Source organism: Sus scrofa, chromosome 11, assembly GCF_054392235.1.
Source record: "Sus scrofa isolate SSC_HxYL_T2T_F1_AM1 chromosome 11, Sscrofa_HxYL_maternal_Yorkshire_Landrace_v2.0, whole genome shotgun sequence".
NCBI lineage: Eukaryota > Metazoa > Chordata > Mammalia > Artiodactyla > Suidae > Sus > Sus scrofa.
In genome coordinates this window covers 74,509,534-74,533,306 of record NC_139393.1, presented here as the reverse complement: position 1 = coordinate 74,533,306, position 23,773 = coordinate 74,509,534, and the positions used below count along the sequence as shown (strand labels likewise).

At 48.3% G+C, this 23,773-nt stretch overlaps 1 protein-coding gene across 16 annotated transcripts in view; it reads right to left on the bottom strand.

The window, feature by feature from the left end:
* FARP1 (FERM, ARH/RhoGEF and pleckstrin domain protein 1) overlaps positions 1 to 23,773 on the bottom strand; it is a 309,200-nt gene that overhangs the window by 149,035 nt on the left and 136,392 nt on the right. Inside the window, exon 1 of one of the 16 annotated variants that reach the window (XM_021065379.2) lies at positions 2,755 to 3,083. The exons of the other annotated variants lie outside the window; for them this stretch is intronic. Coding sequence (XP_020921038.1) covers positions 2,755 to 2,760 — 6 coding nt within the window. The 5' untranslated portion in view covers positions 2,761 to 3,083. Of the gene's footprint in view, positions 1 to 2,754; positions 3,084 to 23,773 lie in introns of those variants that run through there. 16 annotated transcript variants of the gene reach the window in all.

Sequence of the window (23,773 nt, the reverse complement as noted above, 5' to 3'; positions counted from 1 at the left end):
TATTTTTAAATATATTACAGTGTACTAAATAAAGTCAAGTTTTACTATCTTCTTCATTTCCCATACACTTATAACTAACAGCAAAGAGAGTTTTTAATGTTTTGGGGAGAAGGTTTAAAGGTCATAGAACAACTGCAAGGTTCCATTCAGGCTCTGCCACCAGCTGTGCGACTCTGGCTAAGTTAACCCATCGAAGCCCACATTTCCTCCTCTGTGAAATGGAGACAAACCTACTTCCATACACGCTCTGGGGAAGATGAGAGGGGATATGTTTATATGTTTAAAGCAACGGGCACTCCGCCTGGCACGTGCCAAGTGCCCACCTGGCAGCCAGTCCTAGGATGAAATGTCCCTTAATCAACACATGTCATCTACAACATTAGTAAATGAAGAAAGGGCACACATTTAACATTTTTTACTAGGAAAAACAGGCACACGTTTAAAATTTTTTACTGAACACCTTCCTTCTCTTACTTTTTATTAGCAAGCTTTTCCTTCTCTCTTGCAAAAAATTTTATGGTCATGCCATAGAGTTGACTACTTGACATAACTCAAGCAGGCTGGCCAGAGAGGAGAGGCTTAATGAAGCTGAGGCAAAAATAGAGTATGTTTCTTTGTGGCTCATGCTCTTTTATTTTTGAAGGTTAAATTGAAAGATACGAATGTTCCAGCTGGCTGACTAGGCAGCAAATAGGTTGAGCTGTGATGCATGAATTCATGGCCTGCTGAGGTCACGATTTTGTAGTACTTAGGTGAGGGGCCAGGAGGGGTGTGAACACAAACGCAGGCCTTTCAGAGCATCGGTGTCACAAACCATGTCTTAGGCCACCCGTTGAGTGTCTGAAGGAGCTATCGTCAAAATCATGGCACCTGCAGGCTGAAAAGAAGTCTGCACAAAACCTGTTCCAAACCCATCACGCAGGCTGCTCTCCTGTTTCTATGTCTCTGAACTCCAACCCTTTGCTACCCACAGCCCTTATCCCCACCAGCCTGGACCTATCTCAAGGCAGAAAGTGGATTATCTTTCTGGACCCATCACCTAGCCAAGCACATGTTTGTTGACTGACTGACTGAATGAACCAAGTCACATGTCACTTTAAAAAAGCCTGTCACCATTTGAAGATAGTTATCTTATCCATCTGGTTCTTAGATAAAAATCATATTTGGGGGAAAAAAAAAAAAAACCACACAAAAACTCCTAGTGAATATGGATAAAAACACAAGCCTTCAAGTAAGCAGTAAGAAAGTCCTCTCCCACTACCCATCATGTTGTTGGCTTCCACCGTCAAGTCTGGCAGAGCAAGAGAAGTTTCTGGAAGGGGGCTCGGGGCCCTCTAGCAGCAAAGGGAGACAAACGCATCAACGTGGGGAGGGGGATGGCAGCTTGCACTTGTTTTCACAGGAGCTGAATTGACTCAGCAGGCTTGCTAATCATCACGCCATTTCCCCAAATAAACACAGGAGTACCGTTAGATATAGAAATTCTATAACCCTGGAAGAAAAGGAGACCCGCAATTAAACTCAGACCGCCATTATGGCCAAATAATGAGGCAACTTTGATGAGTGGAACTTTCTAATTAAAGGGGCAAACATGACCTCATGACCTTTGAGGTCTTTCAGTCTACCCGTCGAACACACTCTCAGGTCTTTGAATTTCTTCATCGTCTGTTATTCTTCACCACGTCTGTCTGCCAGCTCCTGACTTTTAATGTCCTTGCCAGTGCTGAGATCCTGTAATATTTCACTCCTCCTAGACATACAGATGTTACTCGTTTGGACTAAATTCAAATATCCAAATCAGTGAGATGTTTCTGTGTATATGGATGGATGGATGGCCTGTACACATAAACTATGAGTTCTTTGATTAAGATGAAATCAGGATTATATGAGGTCTACTTGCTGAAGCTGAGGGAGCAGGGTCAGATTAGGACTTGGCTTAAAAGTTCCAACTGCTGGAGTTCCCATCATGGCACAGTGGAAACAAATCCGACGAGGGACCATAAGGTTGCAGGGTTCGATTCCTGGCCTCGCTCAGTGGGTTAAGGATCCGGCATGGCCGTGAGCTGTGGTGTAGGTCGCAGATGCGACTCAGATCTGGAGTGGCTGTGGCTGTGGCAGGCAGCTGTAGCTGTGATTAGACCCCTAGCCTGGGAACCTACCATATGCTGTGAGCGCAGCCCTTAAAAAAAAAAAAAAAAAAGTTCCAACTGTGAGAGTATCATTCATACACGTTTCCCAAAGTTGGAATTAATGTCATGGGGACCAAGCCCATTCTATAGACATCTTTTTGTTGGTACTCAACACAAGCCCCCAAACAAAACCCAATCAAAGTAGAAATGTAACAGTACATCATTTACATTCTATAAAATTCAACCATTCTAAGTATTCCCTTAAATATTCCCTTCAGCCAGGCTGCAGTCGGTTCCCCGCTCCCTGCCCCAGACAACCATCCACCTTCTGCCTTTAGAAACTCACTTCAACACATAGTCATTTGGACCTGGCTTTCTTCACTTAGCATAATGCTTTTTGAGGTTTATATATGCTGAGAATACCCGACCTAGGCAAATTTTATTGCATTTCCCTTTATAGTCAAGAGCCTGCTACCCAGACAGCAAGTCCAAGGGAAATAAAAGGAACGCCACTGGGCCAACTGGTCACCCCCAGACTTGGAGCAGATACCACACAGGCACCCCAGCTCGTTTTGGTGCCCGTGGCTCCCCACACCGAGACTCTGATGCTTCCTCTCTCACTTACCCACATGGGCTCATCCTTTGCCTTACTCTCCACCACCTTGATTTCAAAGCACCCTCAGCTGCAGGTCAGACTCCTCGTGCTTCCAGCCCAGGTCAATACCAACCAGGCCACCTGACCTCCTCATTCTCTCGAGAGGACAGATCGATCTCATCATTGAGAACTAACTGGTAGATTTTTGCCCTGAGATCTTGGAGAGGGTCTTCCTTACTTTTCATCTTATCTTTTCTCCACGAGTCCGGGGAACGGGGAGATCGGATGGTGCTTGCCTGACCATGCCCCTCGAGGATGAGGTTTGGCAAACCAGATCTGCCTGTGGTCAGGGAGGAGTGGCTTGGGGAAAGCAAAAAGGACAGTCTTTGGTGCCGCATGGCTGCAGTGGTTAAAAAAAGGTGTGTGGGGGTGGGGAGGGGAGCACTGCATGTGAGATGCAAATCAATCCCGTGATACAAGCAAAGTGACAACCATCGACTGGCACTTGGTACTTAGAAGTGAGTCTATAGAAGTGGCAGCAATGAATTTCTTCAGGTGCCCTTGCCCTGGTATTCGGGAGGGGTGACGACGACTTTCCATCAAAGAATACAGTCATACCTAACTGGTTGGCCCCTGCTTTTGTGCCAGAAAAAAAATTAAAAAAAAAAAAAAAAGTGGCAGCAGAACCCAAAACATGCAAAGTTCCTTTTTGCTTCCTGCTTCTCAGCAGGGGAGTTCAGGAGGGGTGCAGAGAGGGTCCCGTCTATGGGTCCCCACAGAGGTGCGTCTATAGTAAGTTTCCCTTAAAAGGAATCTGGCTTCCTTAGGGAAAAGAATGTTTGTCTGTGAATGCTAATGACCACAGCCAGGCCGATCGAGTTTTGTTTGTGAAATCCAGTCACCCTCATTAAAGAGGTTGCTCTGGGCAACCTCCCTGCCCTGGCCTGGCTTTTGCTCAGAGGACAGTTTTTGGTTTCTGCTTTTTAAAGAGGTCTCAACCATATGCCACGCAGTCCATGTGCACAGAAACAAAGGCACAAGAAAAACATTTGGACCGTAAACAGGTTAAGGAGTCTGCAGTGTGTTTTCAATGTAGCACCATTTCTTGGCTTGTTCCCCTCCTGCCCGCCCTCCCCCCGCCCCAAAATAAGGCCTCCGAAAGGTTTATACAATCACGTTAATTTATTTTGTTGAAATGCCTCTTCTTCACGCATGAGCCCCTCGGAAGATTAAATGATACACTCCCGTCTAGAAAGCTCTAAGCTTTTAACAATCCAAGTCCCAGAAATGTACTGGAAATATGGAAAAGTAAACAAATGCCAAGTTTCAAAGTTACTGCCAGGAAAACTCTAAGCGAGAGAAGAAAACGAGCCGCCCATTTTTAAGGTGGCTCAGAAAACCGACACCTCCATGGCTGCGGTGACTCTGGGTTTCTCGCTCTTGCCGGCAGCCCCACACAATAGAAGCTCTGTTGCCTTGAATCAGGCCCATCAGACTTTCCCCAGAAAGTCTGCTTCACCTACAGACCCCTCCGAGTCCACGGTAAAGGAAACATTTCAAGTGGCCCATGAACCAGAGAAGCTCTGCAACCTCAAAGGAGAGAAAGGGCTCGTTGAGAAGGCAGGGGCTCAGCACTGCACATCCATGGCTTCCTCCACGTGGGAGTGTCCCAGCCTCAGCACGATGGGCCTTTTAGGTGGCTAATTCTTTGTTGGAGAGGGCTGCCATATCATATGATCATTGGTAGCATCCCCGGCCTGGACCCACTAAATGCCCTTAGAAAACACCCCAAACTTTGGAGTTCCCACTGTGGCACAGTGGGTTAAGAATCCAGCATTATCTCTGCAATAGCTCCGGTCACTGCTGAGCTCTGGTTTGATCCCTGGCCCAGTGCAGTGGGTTAAGGATCTGCTGTTGCCACAGCTGTGGCTTGGATTTGATCCGTGGCCAAGGGACTTCCATATGCTGTGGTTGTGGCTAAAAAAAAGCAGAAAACCACCAAAACAATCTTGAGACGTTATCACATGGCCCCTGTCAAGGACCCCTGGTCTAGATCAATTACAGAATCATCAATTGCAGGGTTGGAGAGACGTAGGAGATCACTGAGGCCGGGGCCCTACTGTTTCAGAGAAGTTTAATGGGTCTGAATTAAGGGCACAAAGCTCCTACTTTGTGGCACCATGAACACTAGAAGCCAGGGTACCTGAGAAGGCCACCAATTTTGGAAAAATCCTTTTTCAAAGAAATGACTGAATATTAAAGAGCATCACCTCATGTCCAAAACTACCGTTTGGTAAAAAATAAAAATAAAGCATTAACAATGCTGCTCTGCCTTTCTATTTAAAAAAAAAAAAAAAAAAGTTATGAAAGGAACAAAGAGAGTTGGCCCCACCGGACACGTGGGGAAGTAGCTCCCCAGCTGCTAAGATGGCAGATCTGCTGAGGCCCAGAGACCAGAAGACACTGTCAGAACACAAAGATACTTGATATTTAAAGAATCCATTTGGGGAGTTCCTGTTGTGGCTCAGTGGAAACGAACCCAACTAGTACCCGTGAGGATGTGCGTTTGATCCCTGGCCCCGCTCAGTGGGTTAAGGATCCAGCATTGCCGTGAGCTGTGGCTCAGGTCTGGCATTGCTCTGAGTGTGGTATAGGCTGGCAGCTGCGGCTCTGATTTGACCCCTAGCCTGGGAACTTCCATATGCCACAGGTGCAGCCCTAAAAAAAAAAAAAAATTAAAAATAAAAAAAAATCTATTTTGTATATGCTTTTAAAAATTACTCTTGTATATAAAATTTTAACTCACTCAAAAAAGATTTTCATTTACACACAGCCTGGACACTCTAACATAAGGGATTCCCAAACATCTGCCCATCTCCCTGCACTGCCATTCAAAGAACCGACTCTCAAAAATAAGATAATGGGACTTGGAATAATTACCATCCGATCTGTAAAGACACAGGGCCCACACGTGTCACTGTGGCCCAGGACCCTAAAAACATCTCCCCAGTGATGGCCAGGCAACTTACAGAAAAGCCTGGTGCCCTCACCAAACCAGTAAGGCAGCCCGGACGGCTCTCCCGTCGGCTCTCCCCTGGCGCCGGCACTTGCTAACCTAAGACCTAGATCCTCTTTGCCTCAATAAATATCTTCATCTAGATACAGTGCTCTTGGGGCAAGAGTGGGGGCAAAATCTGAGTTTGGTGGGGTTCTTGCCCTATTCTGGGGACCTAGAGGGAGGTACCTTTAAGTTCTTAAAAGATTACTTGGGGAACATTACAGACTATTCAAAGGTGAGCTCAGAAGAGGAAATTTTTTTTTTTTTTTCCTTTTTAGGGCCACACCTGCAGCATATGGAAGTTCCTAGATTAGGGGTCAAATCAGAGCTGCAGCTGCCAGCCTACCCCACAACCTTAGCAGTGCCGGATCCTTAACCCACTGAGCGAGGCCAGGAATCGAACCCGAGTCCTCATGGATACTAGTCAGGTTCGTTACTGCTGGGCCACTACGGGAACTCCAGAAGAGGAAATTTTCAATGTTTCTGTTAAGGCTTTAGCACCAAGGGGTTAGCACTCTGCAGCGGGGACAGGGGCGGGGGGCGGACACACACAGATCATCTGGGAAGCGGAAAACCAGCAAAGACACAGAGCAAAGAAGAACCATTCAAAATAACAGAGTCAGAACCAAATGTGCTGGCTATTAAAGCAGCAATGATTTCAGCACACCTTTTTCTGTACACGCAAGCACGCGGGCCAGCCACACTGCTCCAAACAACTTTTTGTTACTATTTATGTCCTTAAACTCTCCACAGGAATGATCATAAGAATCCCCAGAGAAAAAGAAGGAACTTGTGTGTGAGTTCTTTTGTGAATTCCAGTTTCCAAGTTGATTCCTGGAGTCAAGACTTCAATGTCATTCTCTGGGGCGGGACCCTATCTCTATCAACATTTTTGTCCTTCTGTGGCAATCATGCTGCCCCTCAGGGGCATAACTCCACACACACACACACACACACACAGAGCACTTGAACACGTAAGGCCCAAGTCCTGCCTTCAACAGGTGGCCCTTACACGTTCACGGACTTGCCCTGCTGGAATCCAGCTTTCAGATGGAGCTGGCCAGAGCATGCATCTAGGTCTTTTGGTGGCTCATTTCACTGCTTCACTTTTCTTCGGTAGCATGGGGATAACCAAGCCTTTTTCAAAATGCAGATGTGAGGGCTAAAAAGCAAAGCACATATGAAGTGTCTGGTATGTGAATCGGTGCTTGAAAAATGTGGGGTACGCCCAGGGCCACCGTGTGCCACAAGTCTGGGGCCGGGGGGCATTCACATCCCAGCCCTGCACGGCCTTACAAGAAAATCCTGGATCAGCGTTTTCCTTAACACTCTGCTCTGTGGTTCATTTCATTTTCCACCGCTCTAGCTGCTCTCATCAGAAATGTCAAGGTCAAAATGCAAATGCAGAAGACAATGGCCAACAAGATACAGGAACACGGCTAATTTAGAAATGGACAGGCCTCTGCTGGAGATCTACTTTAGTTTTTGTTTTTGTCTTTTTAGGGCCGCACCCACAGCATATGAAGGTTCCCAGGCTAGGGGCTGAATTGGAGCTACAGCTGCCGGCCTACACCACAGCCCCAGCAACGCAGAATCGGAGCCACGTCTGCGACCTACACCACAGCTCACGGCAACGCCAGATCCCCAACCCACTGAGCGAGGCCAGGGATTGAACCCGCATCCTCATGGATACTAGTGGGGTTCGTTAACCACTGAGCCACGATGGGAGCTCCAGAGATCTACTTCTATGTCATAGAAAAAGACAAGAAACTCATGCACGCTCTATCTTTCACTCTCAGACACAACTGACAACTTCGGAGAAACATAAAACCACATTTAACACTCTCACACTTCTTGTGGGGGTGAGGGTATGGACACCACAGGACCTTCTGAAAAGCAGATGAAAGAAAGAGACCTGCTTCCCCCAATATACACATATACCCGAATTTTGCTTACACTTCAGACAATTCATGAACACACAACACTCCCCCCCCCTGCAGTCCCTCCCCCACAGAAGCAATGAAAAGAGGCAGACATTCTTCTGATCTAAATTAGGAACGAGCTGACTTTTTAAGGTTATTGTACATGCAGCTGGCTGCAGTCCCAACAATTTTCTCTCCAGGTTGTGTTAAAATTCCAAAGAACAAAATAGCATGAAGAAAAAAGCCTGGGAAGTTTGCGCACAGCCAGCCTCCGGTCCAAGACGCCTGCTGCTTCACCAAATAATTAAGCCATTACTTCATTTCTATTGCACACCTGCAGCATAATTGCCTCGCAAGACCCCGGCTCACAGATGGCTTTGAGAGACCTAAGTCCACATAATACGAGTTCACGGGCGGCTCAGTTATTTGGACAAGGTTTTGGAATTAGGGAGATGCTGCCCCCGGCAAACCCATCATCTCATTAGCTCCGATTGATGAGCGGAGTTGCACTTGGCCGTGGACCACGGGGAGGGCTACCCCACATCCTGTCCTCTCTGAGCGGGGGCTGCTGCATCACCTGGACAGCAACCTGATCACATTCTAAACAATAAGTGAAGCCCAGCGTCCCGCACTGACTCCAAGAGGAGCGCCATCTACTGCAAGGAGGCAAATGACTGACCACGGGCTGTCACTGAAAGAGCAGGACCACTAATAACCACAAGCCACTTTGGGTGTGTAAAATGCTTTACGATTTACGAGTACTGTAGCATGGCTCAGAATCTCAGAAGGAAAGGCAGGTATTGCCAATCCACTCGCCCACGAGGAAATGCTTTTTGAACACATGGTGCTGGGCGTAGAGGATACCACGTGAAGACGAGCAGTCTGGCCTGTCAATGGCCGTGCAAATGCAAGAGTGCCAAGTCCGTGTTGGGGAGGAAAGGGGGGCTTTGCAAGGCAAGGAGCACGAAATGGGATTCTTTTAGGGGGACAGCAACTTTGCGCAGAATGGGAAGAGACTGGAGGAAGAGCCATCGGGGCAGAAAGAATCATGTGCATACAGAGGTAGAGAGGTGAGAAGGGGCCTGTCCCAGGTGTGCCTGCAGCCTGCGGAGCCCAGGGAGTGATGGGGATGAGGCTGGAGAAGCTGATGGGCCAAGTCAAGGAGGGTCTTCCCTACAGGTGGTAACGGGGAGTTCAGAGATGTGGAAGCCAGGGGCACAGATCTTCTAGCCCAGCTGTTCTCAAAGTAAGACCTGCATTAAGACCTCACGGGGAGCGTTTTTTAAATGTATTGATGCTCGGGTTAGGATCCCAGACTGATTCAATTAGCCTGGTGAGGGCTTCAGCTTTCTTTTCAAAAAGCACCCCAGGCAAGTCTCACAGGCAGCTGGTCTACACAGCCCTGGGCTAGAGGTTAAGCAGCCGCCAAGGTCATTCATGCTCAGGGCTCTTTCTTGGGCTTTGCATGTAGCAACGACTTCCTTGCAACATTGTACATCAATTTTAAGAAGGCAGAAACTAAAAATTTTTTTAAAGATGGGGAGAAAAGGGTCCTAGAACCACACATAACCCATACCCCAATCTTCATTACAGCATAAAGCGTTTTAGCCTGTCCTTTGATACACAGAAGGTCCTAATTAACGTGGATGTTAATAAAACCGAACTGACCTTTGTTTCTGGATTATGTGTTTCATTGACCTTTGTTTCTGGATTAAGTGTTTCCACCTGGTAGAAAAACACTTCTGAAGGTCTCTGTATTCCCTAAACCACCCTCTAAGACCATGAGGCTTTGCTGAACAAGATCAGCAAGTCAAATAGGGTTCCCGCGCTGACTCACCAGCCAGCACGCTATGGGGGCAGAGCGGGTGGCCTGGGTGCTGATGCTTATCTGAAGTGCACTGGTGCTTTCAAAGGTCATCTTATGGACAAATCTGCAGTTTATAAGCAGAATAGGTGAGCCAGGGGTAGTGACCCAGCAAGCCTCCATCAATCTAAATGGCTGCCACTCTGCTGGTGGCAAGGTCAGCAAACCTGGCTCACTTCTGCTGCCCCTGTGTCCTTACCACGTCCAACAAGGCCACTATGAGGGGAGTTGCCCACCCTCTTTCAACCCACTGCTCCTGCAGCAGTAGACTCGGTAGACTTGGTAGACTCAACTGGACTTGGCAATGGAATCCAAATCGATTGTTGCCCTTTAAAAAGAACCCCTCACTAGGACTGTTTGGAAAGACTACCAAAGTATGCCAGGCAGGAACCCAAGATATTGATTCCATTCCTTTGAATTAACAACACAGCCTTTTAGATAAGGAGAAGAGGACTTGCCAAAAAAAAAAAAAAAAAAGTTTGTGGACATAAATTTGGGAGAAGAATGGAATGCTTTTTACTCCTGCCAAAAGAAGAAGAAGAAGAAGAAAAAGAAGAAAAAAGCCGTCAACCTCAAATCAGTCTTTAGTACTAACATCTGAACACCCGTGCTCTCCCAAAGTCATGCCACAACTCACCTTCATGCCAAGGGCCAGATTTGCGGCTACTTCGTCATGACTTTCTCTGCAATGACTCACACTGAGAAGTAGATGGAGAACGTTTTGCCTTCATCTTGCCACCTTTTTTTTTTTTAAACAAAGTTAACATGCCATTCTAGAAAACCTCAACTGCATGGCGTGATAATAAAGTTTATCAACATATTTAGTCGTATTTGTTGGATGCATGATAAATGATGAGTGACTCTTCCAAACCATCCAATCATCTCTTTGTTCGCGGCTTTTGAAGTCTGTTGCTGGACGGGTGCTCAAGACAAGCATAAAGGCAGCATCACAGCACTGTGCTTCCCACAGCCCTGACCGAGGCCGAGGGTCAAATGACACATACGGGACGTACCCTGGGGCCAAAGTGACACAGTTGAACATGTGTTTATTCCGCCCTCTCAGAAAGAAAAAATGATGAGCATGTTGAGGCTGATCACATCTGGGGGAAATGGCTCAAGCCTACAGCAATTTCGCAAGCTGGCTTTCTCCACGTACAAATACATTTTAGAAAGAATAAAGGCCGACGAGACCAGCGTATCTTGCGGGATCATCACATTTTCCCCCAGTCCAAAAAAGAGCTGGAAGCCCAGCCATGATGTAAAGATTTGCTGACTCAATAGTGAACCTGAGCCAAAAGATCTGGGTGACAAAGTGGCCCTCCGGCCCCTTGGCCTGGTGCCCAGGGGGCTACCCGGTCCTCCCTCCAGTCAGCCAGAGAAGGGCCTCTGCTGGCCCACCCTGCCCTGATCTGCCCTCTGGGCTCCTCCCATCCGCTGTGTGTCATTATAACATCCGCCGGCCTCACTCAATGCCATTTTCAGTAAGCTGTGACCTCAGAAATTTCAATTACTTGATACTGACCACATTTCCTTGCATCACTGGGAGCCACTTCCAAAGCATGAGACACATTTGTTCACTTCTTTTTTTTTTCCTTGTTACAACCAAGCCTGGAAGCAGCTCCCAGGGGCGCTGGGGTCACGGAGGCATGGAGCTGGCATCTCATGGAAGGGCCCCATCTCCTTAACGGCTTCAAGTTGAAAATCACCATACCCGGGCCAGGTGGCTGCAGTCCTGCCTCTGAAGCATCCCCTGGAGGCTCCTGATGTACCTGGTGGCAGTGGTACGAGGAAGCTCTGCTATGAGCGGAGTGTCTCCCCCGCCGCACCCCCAACCCGCTCCTGCTCTCAAGGCCCAGCCCGCCTGGTCAATATTTATGCAGCAGGCCCAGCCTTAGCCAAAGCATGACAACCCCCTTTCACCTGTTCTTCACATAAGAAAACAATCAGCTCTATTTAAACGTCATAGGGCAAGAATGTGAGCAACCAGCATGCAGCTAAGGACCATCCTCAGGGGAGCTTTGGTCTGGTTTTGGCCAGGCCCTCGACAGGTGGAAGTTCCCAGGCCAGGGGTCAAACCCAAGCCACGGCAGTGACCATGCCGGATCCTTAACTGCTGAACCACCAGGGAACTCCCACAATTTCTGGAATATATTGACGACATACTTTTTTTTTTTTTTTTTGGTCACCCCTGCAACACATGCAAGTTCTTGGGCAAGGGATCAAACCCAAGCCACAGCAGGGACAACGCTTGCCTGGTTAGATTCTTTTTGAGTTGGATAATGCAATCGATACACGTGGGATTTTAAAGATTCCCTTCACTTCTACTTTCCTTCCTACATCCTACAACCCCATGGATTTAAACTATTCCACTACTTTCATACTAAAACAGGCACTATTGCTATTGAAGCGTCTTAGAAAGAAGGGAGCACAGTACCTCCGTGGCTAACTTACCCCTGTGCTCAGTCTGGGTTACCAGCCGGATCAAGGTCCACGTGGAAGAATCAAAGAAGGCGCCCTCACCAAGCACTCGGCACCCACTCCAGCATCACGGCCCATCACGAGAGGAGATTTTCCTCAAGCGTTTCAACGCCTTCCTACTCTCAGGCCTTGGGTTGATTCAGACAACGAGGGAGTTGCGTGAGACGTCATCACGGGTTATTATTCTTTTACACGGTGGACCAGCACTGTCCAGTACGCTGCTCTCCCATGAGGGAGATGGTCCCTATCTGAGCTGCCACTTGAGCCACGAGCCACGTACGGCAACTGAGCACTGGACCATGGCTCGGGCGACTGCGCCTTCGATGAGATTTCATTTAGACTGAAGTCATCACGTGTGGTTAGGGGCACAGGGAATGGTGCGCTTCCAGACAACGAGATGCACTGATTCTCTTATTTCAGTCTCATTATGGCCACAGCTGCAGCATATGGAGGTTCCCAGGCTAGGGGTCGAATCGGAGCTGCAGCCGCCGTCCTAGGCCACAGCCAGGCAACACCTGATCTGAGCCACACCAGCAACCTAGGACACAGCTTGTGGCAACACCAGATCCTTAACCTGCTGAGTGAAGCCGGGGATGGAACCCGCGTCCTTGAGGACACTGTGTTGGGTTCTTCGCCCGCTGAGCCACAGTGGGAATTCACATTTATTCTTATTTAGGTACACATTTTGGCAAGTACATCCCCGACCATGGCCTTCCTACCAAGCACCTACTAGCATCTTCTATGACTCAGAGGCCCCACTCCTCTAATTTGAGCAAAGGCTGAAAGTCAGTTTGATGGGAAAATGGGAGGCTGATTCCAACTTCAGGTTTCTCGTTAAAAATACTGATGCTCTCTGCTGCATTCAGTGACTCTTCCTCCCCCCACCTGTGGGATAACGGGTCCTTTCTAGAGGAGCCACGGTGTGTAGGATGCAGGGAAGGGGCGGACGACGCTTCCACAACCACACGCTCCGGGACACACACCGCGCTTTGTTCAGGAGCCGGAAACGCCGACAGAAAAGGCCCGGCAGGGGAGGAGAATAGCATTTTGCTTCCCACTCTCGGAAAAGCCTTTGCAGCATCCACCCACCCAAGTTTACAAGAACTTCTCTGGAGGGAAAAACTGCAGAACACAGGAGCAATTGTTCCCACGACGGCTCGCCTCAAACCAGGCTCTGTCTCGGTGCCTGAAAGACCATCACTCCCTGAGAAAATGCCACCGGACCCCTGGGCCATGTGGGGTCCACTTGGAGTGTTTGCTCAGACTGTCCCATGTCCCGGGGAGAGGTGGCAACGTCACCGAGCACCCCAGAGGGGAGACCCAGGGGCCGTGCCCAGTCACCCACCTCACGTGGGAGAGAGCAAGCGGTGGGGGTGGGGAATGGGGAGGGGGAGCTGGGACTCACCTTGATGGGGGGGGTGGGGGATGGGAGGAGCTGGCCGGGGGCAGGGGAGGGGGGCTGACCTGGCAGGTGGGGGATCCAAGGGAATGATGCTCGTCTTGGGATACAGAGCCTTGCCGAGCGTGAGCAACACTCAGGCGGGTGTGCCAAGTGCCCACGGGCAGGAACGTGCCCACCACGAGAGTCAGAACCCATCCACCCCAGCTGAGCTGCACACACCATCACGGCCCGTGATGGAGCGCTCAGGCCAGCTTCTCAGACCCAAAAACCCTCGACGGTTAGGCGATGATAGTGTTTACAGTGAGACATGTACCCTTTCGAATGGAGTTCCTCTCGTGTCGCGCAAAGAAAACAGATAAGGCTCAGGGGCCGATGTGCCTTCCCACGAGCTCACTCCTTGGTGGGCACCTTCTCAGAACTGCCAAGTCCATTTCGCCAACCACTCAGGCTGAGCCCCGAAATCACCCTCACCCTCAACTCCTCCTCCTCCCACACCTCCTATCCAACTCCTCCGCAAATGCTGGCAGCTCTATCTCTGAAATACACCCATGTCCCAACCACCCTCCACCCCCATGGGTCTCCTGGGCGACCACACTTTCCGACCTGACTCCTCACTCAGCCACTGCTGTCACTGCACCTTGGCAGCCGGCGTGGTCCCTGTCCAAGATCAGGTCAGGTCAGAGCGTGTCGCTCAGAATAAAACCCGTACTCCTGCTCCTGGCCAACCAGACCCCCTGGCCTCTCACTCCCTGCCATCCACCCCTTGCTCCTGCTGTTCTGGCCACTGCAGTGGCCTTGCTGCTCCTCCTCACATGCACTGCACACACTCCTGCCTCAGGACCTTTGCACGTGTCTCTCTGAAATGACTTCCACTCCCCACCACCCCAAACATAGGACTTGTTCTCTCAATCTCCATAAGTCTTTGCTAAATGTCACTTCACCTGAGGGGCTTCCTTGACAAATTCTAAGTGACATAGGGACACATTTTTTGACACCACAAACTCATCTTCTTTGTTTTTTTTCTGAGCACTTAGTACCACTGACATAGGGTGAATATGGCTCCACTCCTTTCTCTGCTGCAATGCAGGTTCCATGGGGACAGGGTATTGTCAGCCTGGGGCACTGCTACACTGCCAGCGCCCACCTAGCACATAGTAGTTGCTCAGTAACATCCGTGGCTTCTCCCTTTGAGTATTTTGCTTTCGCCTTCACATTGAGTCCTCTCAAAATGAAACTGATCTCACTCGGGACACATTAGGAGGAAGACTCAAATAAGTTATGGATCATAAAATCACTCATTTAGAGTTCCCGCTGTGGCTCAGAGGTAACAAGCCCAACTAGTGTCCATGAGGATATGGGTTCGATCCTTGGCCTTGCTCGGTGGGTTAAAGATATGATGTTGCCATAAGCTGTGGTGTAGGTCCCAGACACGGCTTGGATCCAGCGTTGCTATGGCTGTGGTGTAGGCCAGCAGGTGCAGCTCCGATTCGATCCCGAGCCTGGGAACTTCCGTATGCAGCAGATTCCGCCTGAAAAGGGGGGAAAAAAAGTAGTTTACAGAAAGCAAATGAATTTAGGGCAATATGGTTCTGTGCACCTGGATCTGGACTCAAACTCAGGTTCACTCAATCCTCAACTAGTTCCTTCTCTGAGGCACCTCCCTTTGGTTCTCAAAGAGGAGGGCACACCTGCCCACCAGGCGACTCTTGTCAGAAGTGGGACTCGCGCTCCCCCCCATCTGTATACAATGATGAAATCCCCTAAACGGGAGGTGTGGGGGTCATGGATTGTCCTCTTCCCCTTAAAAAGGGGGAAAGGCCACCACACACGTCTGCATCAAAGGGTCCGAGGAGTACGGCACGGAAATGAGCGCAGCGTGTATGTGAGTCCCACCCTCGGCTCTGCGTCAGGAAGCCTACACGCCACAGTGACATCGCCTCTTCTCCACCACAAACCAGGGGGCTCTGTGCCCCCCGGGCTGGCTCCCGACCCTCGTCCTCCCAGCAGCCTGTCAACTCCATGAAGGTGGCAGACGTGTCCTTGGGGTCACCTGGCTGCTACCCCCAGGGCCAGGAACAGGGCAGGAGCCTCAAATGAATGTCTGCTGAGCCATGAGGATGCCAGTCTGAGCTGAGGGCCAACAGTGGGTAACGTGTCCCCAGTAAGCATCAGGCTGAGGGGACTCTCATAGATGGCACATGACATGGCACAGTGGACATGGCTGCTTTCACTTTTTAAAATTAAAAATAACTTATTATTATATTTTTTTGGCTGCGCCCTTGGCAGGTGGAAGTTCCTGGGCCAGGGACTGAACCGGGGCCAGAGCAGTGGTCCGAGCTGCTGCAGTGACCATGCTGGATCCTTAACCCGCTGCCATGCCAGGCAATACCCTGCTTTCACCTTTTAGAAAAAGGTGACCATCTAAGGACGTTTATTCCATGTCTAGGATGGCACTAAGTATGTCATTGGTGGTTCCTGTGCTCTTTCTGCTGGGACTAATTTTAATTTCATCTCATTGGGTCCCTTCGGTAATAGATGCTGACAGTCGCAGATGCCAGGCCCTTGGTGAGCGCATCTGCTTATCCTCTCAGGATTAACCTAGATGACTTAACCTCCAGGACAGCGGGTCTCCCTCCAGAGTTTTGCAGCAGAGAAAGCACACAGCACAGGGCAGGCCAATGGCCACAGGGAAATCAATGTCCTGACAGCATCTCTTTACATGGACGGTGACCTCCTTGAGAGCAGGTATTGTGTCCCCTTGTTAGCCCAGGTGCCTCGCAGGGGGGCCAATAATAAAAGCTCCATAAAAGCTTGAAGAATGTCGCTGGCTGTGGTAGGTGCTGACCAACTAAAAAGTAACAGTTAATGCAACAGTTTACAGATTGTTTTCTGCATGAGGATAGTTCAAGGGTTTGTCATCTCTCGTTGGCAAGAGATTTATTTTTTTTTTCCAGCATCACATGATGTTGCTGGAATTCACATTAAGTACATAATCCGAGACACCATACAGGCAGCCAGATGTATATTCAGTCAGAATAACTTTCCCATTCCAGTTGCACTCAGTTTTCCATTTTCTAAAAGCAAAACCTCTTAGAATTTCCTATCTTACATTTAATTTCCATATTCTGCATTCGTCAGCGTACATTAAAGTTAATTCTTTCTTTGGAGAGAGAGACACGATTGAATGCACACGCTCACATGTGAATATACCAGGTCGAGCTTGTGGTTCCCACCTGCCACTGGACCCATCGTGCTCTCTTGATTCTTGGCATAAGACAGTTACAGCCTAAAAGTACATTCTAATGGTTGGTGGGATCAGGTCCAGTGGTAGCTGATGGCTGCTCCTGAATCTCTAAGTGCACAGGATCACACACGTTAATCAGTTATAAAATAGCATCCCACTGAGTCGCGTGGCTCATACATAGAAAAAAGCAGCAGGACAGCAGTTCCTACAATACCCAGAAATAGAATTCATAACATGACCAACGAAGACATCTGGGAGCTAGATAAAAATAAATAATGGTGTAACGGCAAGCAACTCAGAATCAGAAAATTTAAATGGCGCATAAGCCAATACCCCACTGAACACAGAAACCTCATTCATCAGAGCCTAGAAAGGGGTTCACACATCAGCCTGAACACTTGTGGAAACCACGGGTTACTACCCCTACCCAATGATTCCATTCGTAGGCATCTCTAGACCTATTAAGCACCTGTTATTTGCCAGACATCAGGCTAGATTCTAAGGATTAAATGACAGAAGACGCCATTTTCACCCTCAAGGGTCTCAGAATCTTCTGGAGGAGAAAATAAAGAATTCTGGGAGTTCCCACTGTGGCTCGGTGGTTAATGAATCCGACTAGGAACCATGAGGTTACAGGTTCGATCCCTGGCCTCACTCAATGGGTTAAGGATCTGGCGTGGCTGTGGCTGTGGTGTAGGCCAGCAGCTGTAGATCCCATTAGACCCGTAGCCTGGGAACCTCCATATGCCATGGGTGCGGCCCTAGAAAAGACAACAAGACAAAAAAAAAAAAAAAAAAAGGATTCTGCAGGTGAAATGGTTAGTGAGGGGACACCAAGAGGCTATGCGGCACAAAGGAGAAAGGTCACACATAAGAAATCAGGAAAAGTAAGAGTGCTTGGGGCCCATACTGAAGGTGGCTCAAGGAACAAGGGCCCCTGACGTTAGGAGCTGACTGCCAATCCTCCCCCATAAACCTTAAGCTCTCTACGGGCAGGGATCGAGTCTGTTTGGTTCTCATTAGCTAATAAAGTACCTGGGACAAGATTCCTCTAAGTCTGATTAGGGGAGAATTCAAAGATGTCTCTTAGTCTGATGGTAAGGCTGGGTTTAAGTGACAGTGATTTTAAAAGATGCAAGAGCACAGCATTAGAGATAAGGAAGGCAAAGTATATTCAGTTTCAGACATGCTTAGCTTGGAGCATCCGGTATTTAAGCAACAGCAAAGGGTCTGCTGTGTGTAGAGGAAGATGCCACCTGAAATCAATACAGGCCACTGATGGGACCAGGAGGCCACCAGCGAGGACACAGTAGCCCAGGGAGAGACTTCAATCGAGATGTTATGCAAACTGGGATGGTTTGGTGCCAAATAACGACTCCCATCAAATTCACTGTCATTACCACACACGATCTTCAGAAAACAGCAACTGATTGTACCGAGCTCTTTGCTACAAGCATTTCATTTTCGGCTTTTAAGAATGCCAACAGCTGAAGTATGAACGAGCTTATCTCCACAAGGAAGCCCGCAATCTGCATGCTGGCTATGGGGTTCTAAAGCAATTGAGAACAAATATGCATCATCAAATGGCCCCAGTGTCAGAGGTAAAAAGGACGGATGAGGTTTTGAGTTTCTGCAGGAACAAGGGGGCAGATCAGAGGAAAGATACCGAGCAAGCGTGTTTTAATGCCTAGCACGCACCTGGCTTTCTGGCTGAGACTGCCTGTGACATCACCCGGCAGAACTGCATCTTCTCGGAGCCTCTTCGAGAACACACTCAGCAAATTCTGAATGAAACAGAGGAGCAGCTGATCCAGGAGAAAAGGAGAGGTAGCTGGGATTCATGACCAGGAAATTTAATCTATTCTCTTCCATTTTTATTAACTCTTTCCAGGTAAGAGAGTCTCCGAGTTTTCTGGGGAGGGGGTGGGGGTGGGCTGGACGGTGGAGAATCTCACAATAGAACAAATTCAGGGAAATAAATGTTAAAAATGTGTACATTCTTTTCCCCTTCAAAATTAAAACAGCTTTGTTAAGTCTGATAAGGGGACGCATACACTGCTACCATCTAGATCACCTGCCTTTTTTTTTTTTTTTTTTTTTTTTTTTTTGTCTTTTTGCCATTTCTTTAGGCCACTCCCGCGGCATATGGAGGTTCCCAGGCTAGGGGTCGAATTGGAGCTGTAGCCTCTGGCCTACACCAGAGCCACAGCAACGCGGGATCCGAGCCGCGTCTGCAACCTACACCACAGCTCACGGCAACGCCGGATCGTTAACCCACTGAGCAGGGGCAGGGATCGAACCCGCAACCTCATGGTTCCTAGTCCGATTTGTTAACCGCTGCGCCACCACGGGAACTCCCACCTGCCTTCTTGAATGGAGCAACATCAACGAGACAACGAGCATGGCTCTGCAGATACTAAAATACTCATGTTTGCACATTTTTGAAAAGCAGCAACATGAAGGCAGCTTTCAAAATCATTTGTTCTGTCATCAGATCGCATCCGACAGATCCTGTGTGGCTTTCGGGTCCAGGGGAACTCATTTCTGTTACAGGAATAAAGTTGTTTCACCTACACAATAGAAAACGAGTTCTCTGAACGTTGACGAAATGCGTACTTTGGGTGAAGGAGAGTCAATAGCCAGCAGTGGGTGATGAAAAAAGCGGGTCTTGTGCCTGGTGTCAATCTCACGCACAAATGACCCTGACGCACACGGAGAGCCTCCGAATATTAAAAATGAGCCTTTCTCAATCCACATGGCACCAAGCTCCACTTGCACACATAACCAGAAAAAGACAGCGAGGAAGAAAGGGGTCAGCAATCCAGATCCAACTCGAAGTCGTAATTCTGGCATGTCCAGGAATCCCTGGTATAACCAGGAGAAGACGGAGGGCATCTCCTCATTCAGCCCGTTCATGAGATTGTAGAGAGTATCACTGTTTCCTCCAAGTAACCTTGGGTCTGTGGAAGCCAACTTAATCAGCTAGTCCCTGGGATCAATTTCTACTTCCTGTCTTATGTATGGACATTTTTTACGGAGTTCGTTTCTTAGGCGAGGTTCTACTGGGAGGTGACAGCAGAGCGAGGGCAGGGCATAGGTAGGGAAAATTAGAGTATATGCATCATCTCTGATTTTCTTTTTTTCTTTTTTTTTGTCTTTGCTATTTCTTTGGGCTGCTCCAGCGGCATATGGAGGTTCCCAGGCTAGGGGTCTAATCGGAGCTGTAGCCGCCGGCCTATGCCAGAGCCACAGCAACGCGGGATCCGAGCTGCGTCTGCAACTTACACCACAGCTCACGGCAACGCTGGATCGTTAACCCACTGAGCAAGGCCAGGGACCGAACCCGCAACCTCATGGTTCCTAGTCGGATTCGTTAACCACTGCGCCACGACGGGAACTCCTGATTTTCTTAAAAGACATGTATACATAAAGGGGAGGTGGTGGCCATGTGCTAACCCACAGAGCTTTCTGCAATGATGGGAATGTTCTAGAGCCACCTTTATACGGCCCAATTTGGGAGCCACTGGCCACATCTGGCTAGTGTGTCAACTGAGAACTTGAATCATGGCAGGTGTGAAGGGGCAACTAACATGTATATTATATTTCATTTTCAATAGCCATACATGGCTGTTGGCTAATATATTGGACAATGCAGCCTTAAAAGACATAGCCCAACTTCTTTGTCAGCTGCCCATCCAAATACAAAATTCTAACCCTGAAAATGTCAGGATTTTATTAAGGAAAGTGTATCTCCTTAGGAATAATCAGCAAAAACCTGTATTTGCGGCAGTGGGTTTTATGAACCCAGCTATTTAATTAGTCTATCTTCAGAGACACACAGACTAAACACCCTTAAGCACATTTTTCAGTTAAAGGTGTATCAATTACATCAAAGCACAAACGTTTAGTTTTATTTCTCTAAAGAGAGAATATCTGGAAAAATTATACTGATTTGGAGTTCCCGTTATGGCGCAGTGGTTAACAAATCCGACTAGGAACCATGAGGTTGCGGGTTTGATCCCTGCCCTTGCTCAGTGGGTTAAGGATCTGGTGTTGCCGTGAGCTGTGGTGTAGGTTGCAGACGAGGATCGGATCCCGTGTTGCTGTGGCTGTGGTGTAGGCTGGCGGCTACAGCTCCGATTAGACCCCCAGCCTGGGAACCTCCATACGCTGCGGGAATGGCCCTAGAAAAGGCAAAAAAAAAAAAAAAAAAAAATTATACTGAATTAGCGGACACCACCAAAAGGTTCGTGATCGCCAAAAACTTAAGAAAAAAAAAAAAAAAAAAGCAAGAAACAAAACCAAAAACCAACCATGTCTTAGAAACCCATAACAAACCTCAGGCTTGGCTACTGTCATGACACATGCCTTGGATTCGATCCAGTTTTGTGGCCTCTTGTGCATTTTCTTGCCTCTCTACAAGGTCTTCTGGGCGATTAGGCCAACACCTTGGCAAACTGTTGGTTCTGTAGGCACTTAGAGGCCATACCAAGGTTTTAATCACCATGCGTAACACTTTCCAAAAGGAATGCGTGTTGTAGTCTATGTTCTGATGAGCTTGAGGACAGGTCAAAACCCCAAGTAATTTTAGCCTTTCTTGACATTCACTGTGCATAAATAGCATCTCCTCAAAGTCCCCTTTAGTTTTCTCCTTGGAATGAATAAAGATGCCGTCATTTTCCTTATGAAAATTTCAACCTAAGTCAAATTACAGAAAAGCCATTTTCATTCACCGAAGCACATACACAGATTACAGCATTTATGTAGCGTTATCCTGTTTAATCAAGAAAAATGATCCTTTTTCAAGTAGAGAAAGATGACTTCTCTCAAGCGCACATCAAACCCTTCATTATGCAGAGAAATGCGTTAACAACATGTGCAGACTTAATTGCAGTAAAACGCGTCTTATGAGGGAGTCCGTACAATGACATCTCGCATTTACAGCAATGTCAAAAAACAGAGCACCCAACAGGAGAGAATTTTCTAGAGTTTTCCTTTTAAGACCAACTCTCTTTCAAATCTCTTTGATAGAAGTCATTTCTAAATTCCTCTGTGATTCCTTGAGATCTGCAAGCGTTGAATTTTAAACTTTATCTAACATTTCCCGTTATTACCACATCACTACTCTTCCGAGGGCCGTATTCTTCGTAACTGTGCCTGCTTCTGCGTTACCGTGCACTTCTTCAAAGTCAGAGCATCAGCTCTTCATTCTCTGCCCAATCTCCTGACTTAGAAGCTTCCAGCTTTCTCTGCTGGAGGAACAATAACCAAGCCCTCTGCAGGTTGACTGAATGAATCATGCTTTGTATGCGGAGCAAAAGAGTCAAGAACAGGACCGGGGATGGAGGATTCCTGCCAGCAGAATTTTACATGTGCTCAAAGCTGAAGTGACCAGAACGTGGCCTCCAGACACCTCGAGTCCAAATGCTAATTAATATAAAGCGACCTGGCTGATTTACTCTTAGCCAGAATTAAGTTTACTAGCTCATTCTCGTAATAACCAGAGAGGTGCATAGATTATTAACAGCTTAGGGATGCCTCTGCCATAAATTTTCAAATGCCAAAAGCTTATTATCAGCTTTCATGGTGACCGTGGAGCCAATTTTCTACTTGCAGTCAGCGCCGTTCAACATTTTCCTGTTCCAACTGCGGAGTGCTTGATGCAAGTTAAAGGTCTGCTTTCAGTGACTTCCGTGTGCTGGTTTATGAGCAGGGTGGGGACCAAACTGGAATTAAGGCAGCAAGGAAACGCAGACTGTGCCCTGTGCCCTCTGCATTTCCTGGCTGCCTTAATTCCAGTTTGAGCCCCATTCACTCCATGTCCCCCCCCACCGCCAGGGGGGTGGGGGTGCACGGAACGCCACTGAAACGTCATTACTCTGAAACCACTTTCTACAACAAATGATCTATATTTTTTTAGGGCCACACCCATGGCATATGGAGGTTCCCAGGCTAGGGATCGAATCAGAGCTACAGCTGCCAGCCAACACCACAGCCACAACAACACGGAATCCGAGCCACATCTGTGACCTACACCACAGCTCACCAGATCCTTAACTCATTGAGGGAGGCCAGGGATTGAACCCACGTCCTTATGGATGCTAGTCAGGTTCGTAACCCACTGAGCCATGACGGGAACTCCTTCCCCCACCCCCCCACCCCATTTTTAAACAGTATTACATGAAATCCTTTAAAAATTCACTCCTAACAAAGGCAAGCCGATCTGTATTTTTACTTAGTGGGAATCTCACCATCTAGAGCCTAGGAATAAAATCCAATGGGCCCCGAGGGAGTGGGCGAAGAGCGATCGGAGCGAGAAGGCTGAAACCCAGGAATCAAGTCAATGGAGTTGAGCCATCAGTAACTAAAGCCCAGGCAGTCGGATTTTCTCAAAAATCATTCATTTACCAAACTTAGGATTTAAGACAACAGCGCAGGCAGAAACCACCTAAGGGTTGGGTGGAATGATTAACTTGTTCCTGGGTCCTCGTTCACCAAACAGTCCCCGGGCAGGTGGGCCGAGTGTCCCGCCACGTGCTACCTGACTTGGGGATACAATACAGAAACAGACAGGAGTACCGGGGACCGGGGACCCCTAGTACAGAAACTTGACTGCCCCGGATGGGCCGGGAGGGCTTCCCGCAGGAAGAGGCACCTCAGCCAACACAAGATGGAGTGAATCTTGGATGAACCGTGGCCAAGCTCGGTTCAGGAGGCGCCAGGCTGTGTGCCTGCCAAGGCTGGGAGCTGGCGGGCTGGCAACAGGTTGGGGGCATTCGTGTGGCGCTGTGGGGGCTAGGGTGAGGGACTGCCATGATGCTGGAGACAGACCTGATCCTGAGGGCCGCCGAGGCTTCTGAAAGAGCTCGTTTTTGGGATAGGGATGTGCTTTGAGGCACCGGAAGTGGGGATGCCAGGCAGCAGCTGACAGCTGGGAGGAGAGGGGCTACTGCAAATTTAAATTAATTGGAATGAAATAAAGTAAGAAATTCAGTTCCTTGGCCTCAAGAACCACCTTTTCAATTAAACTGAAGTATAATTGACTTACAAGGGTGCATTCATTTCAGGTGTGCAGCAAAGT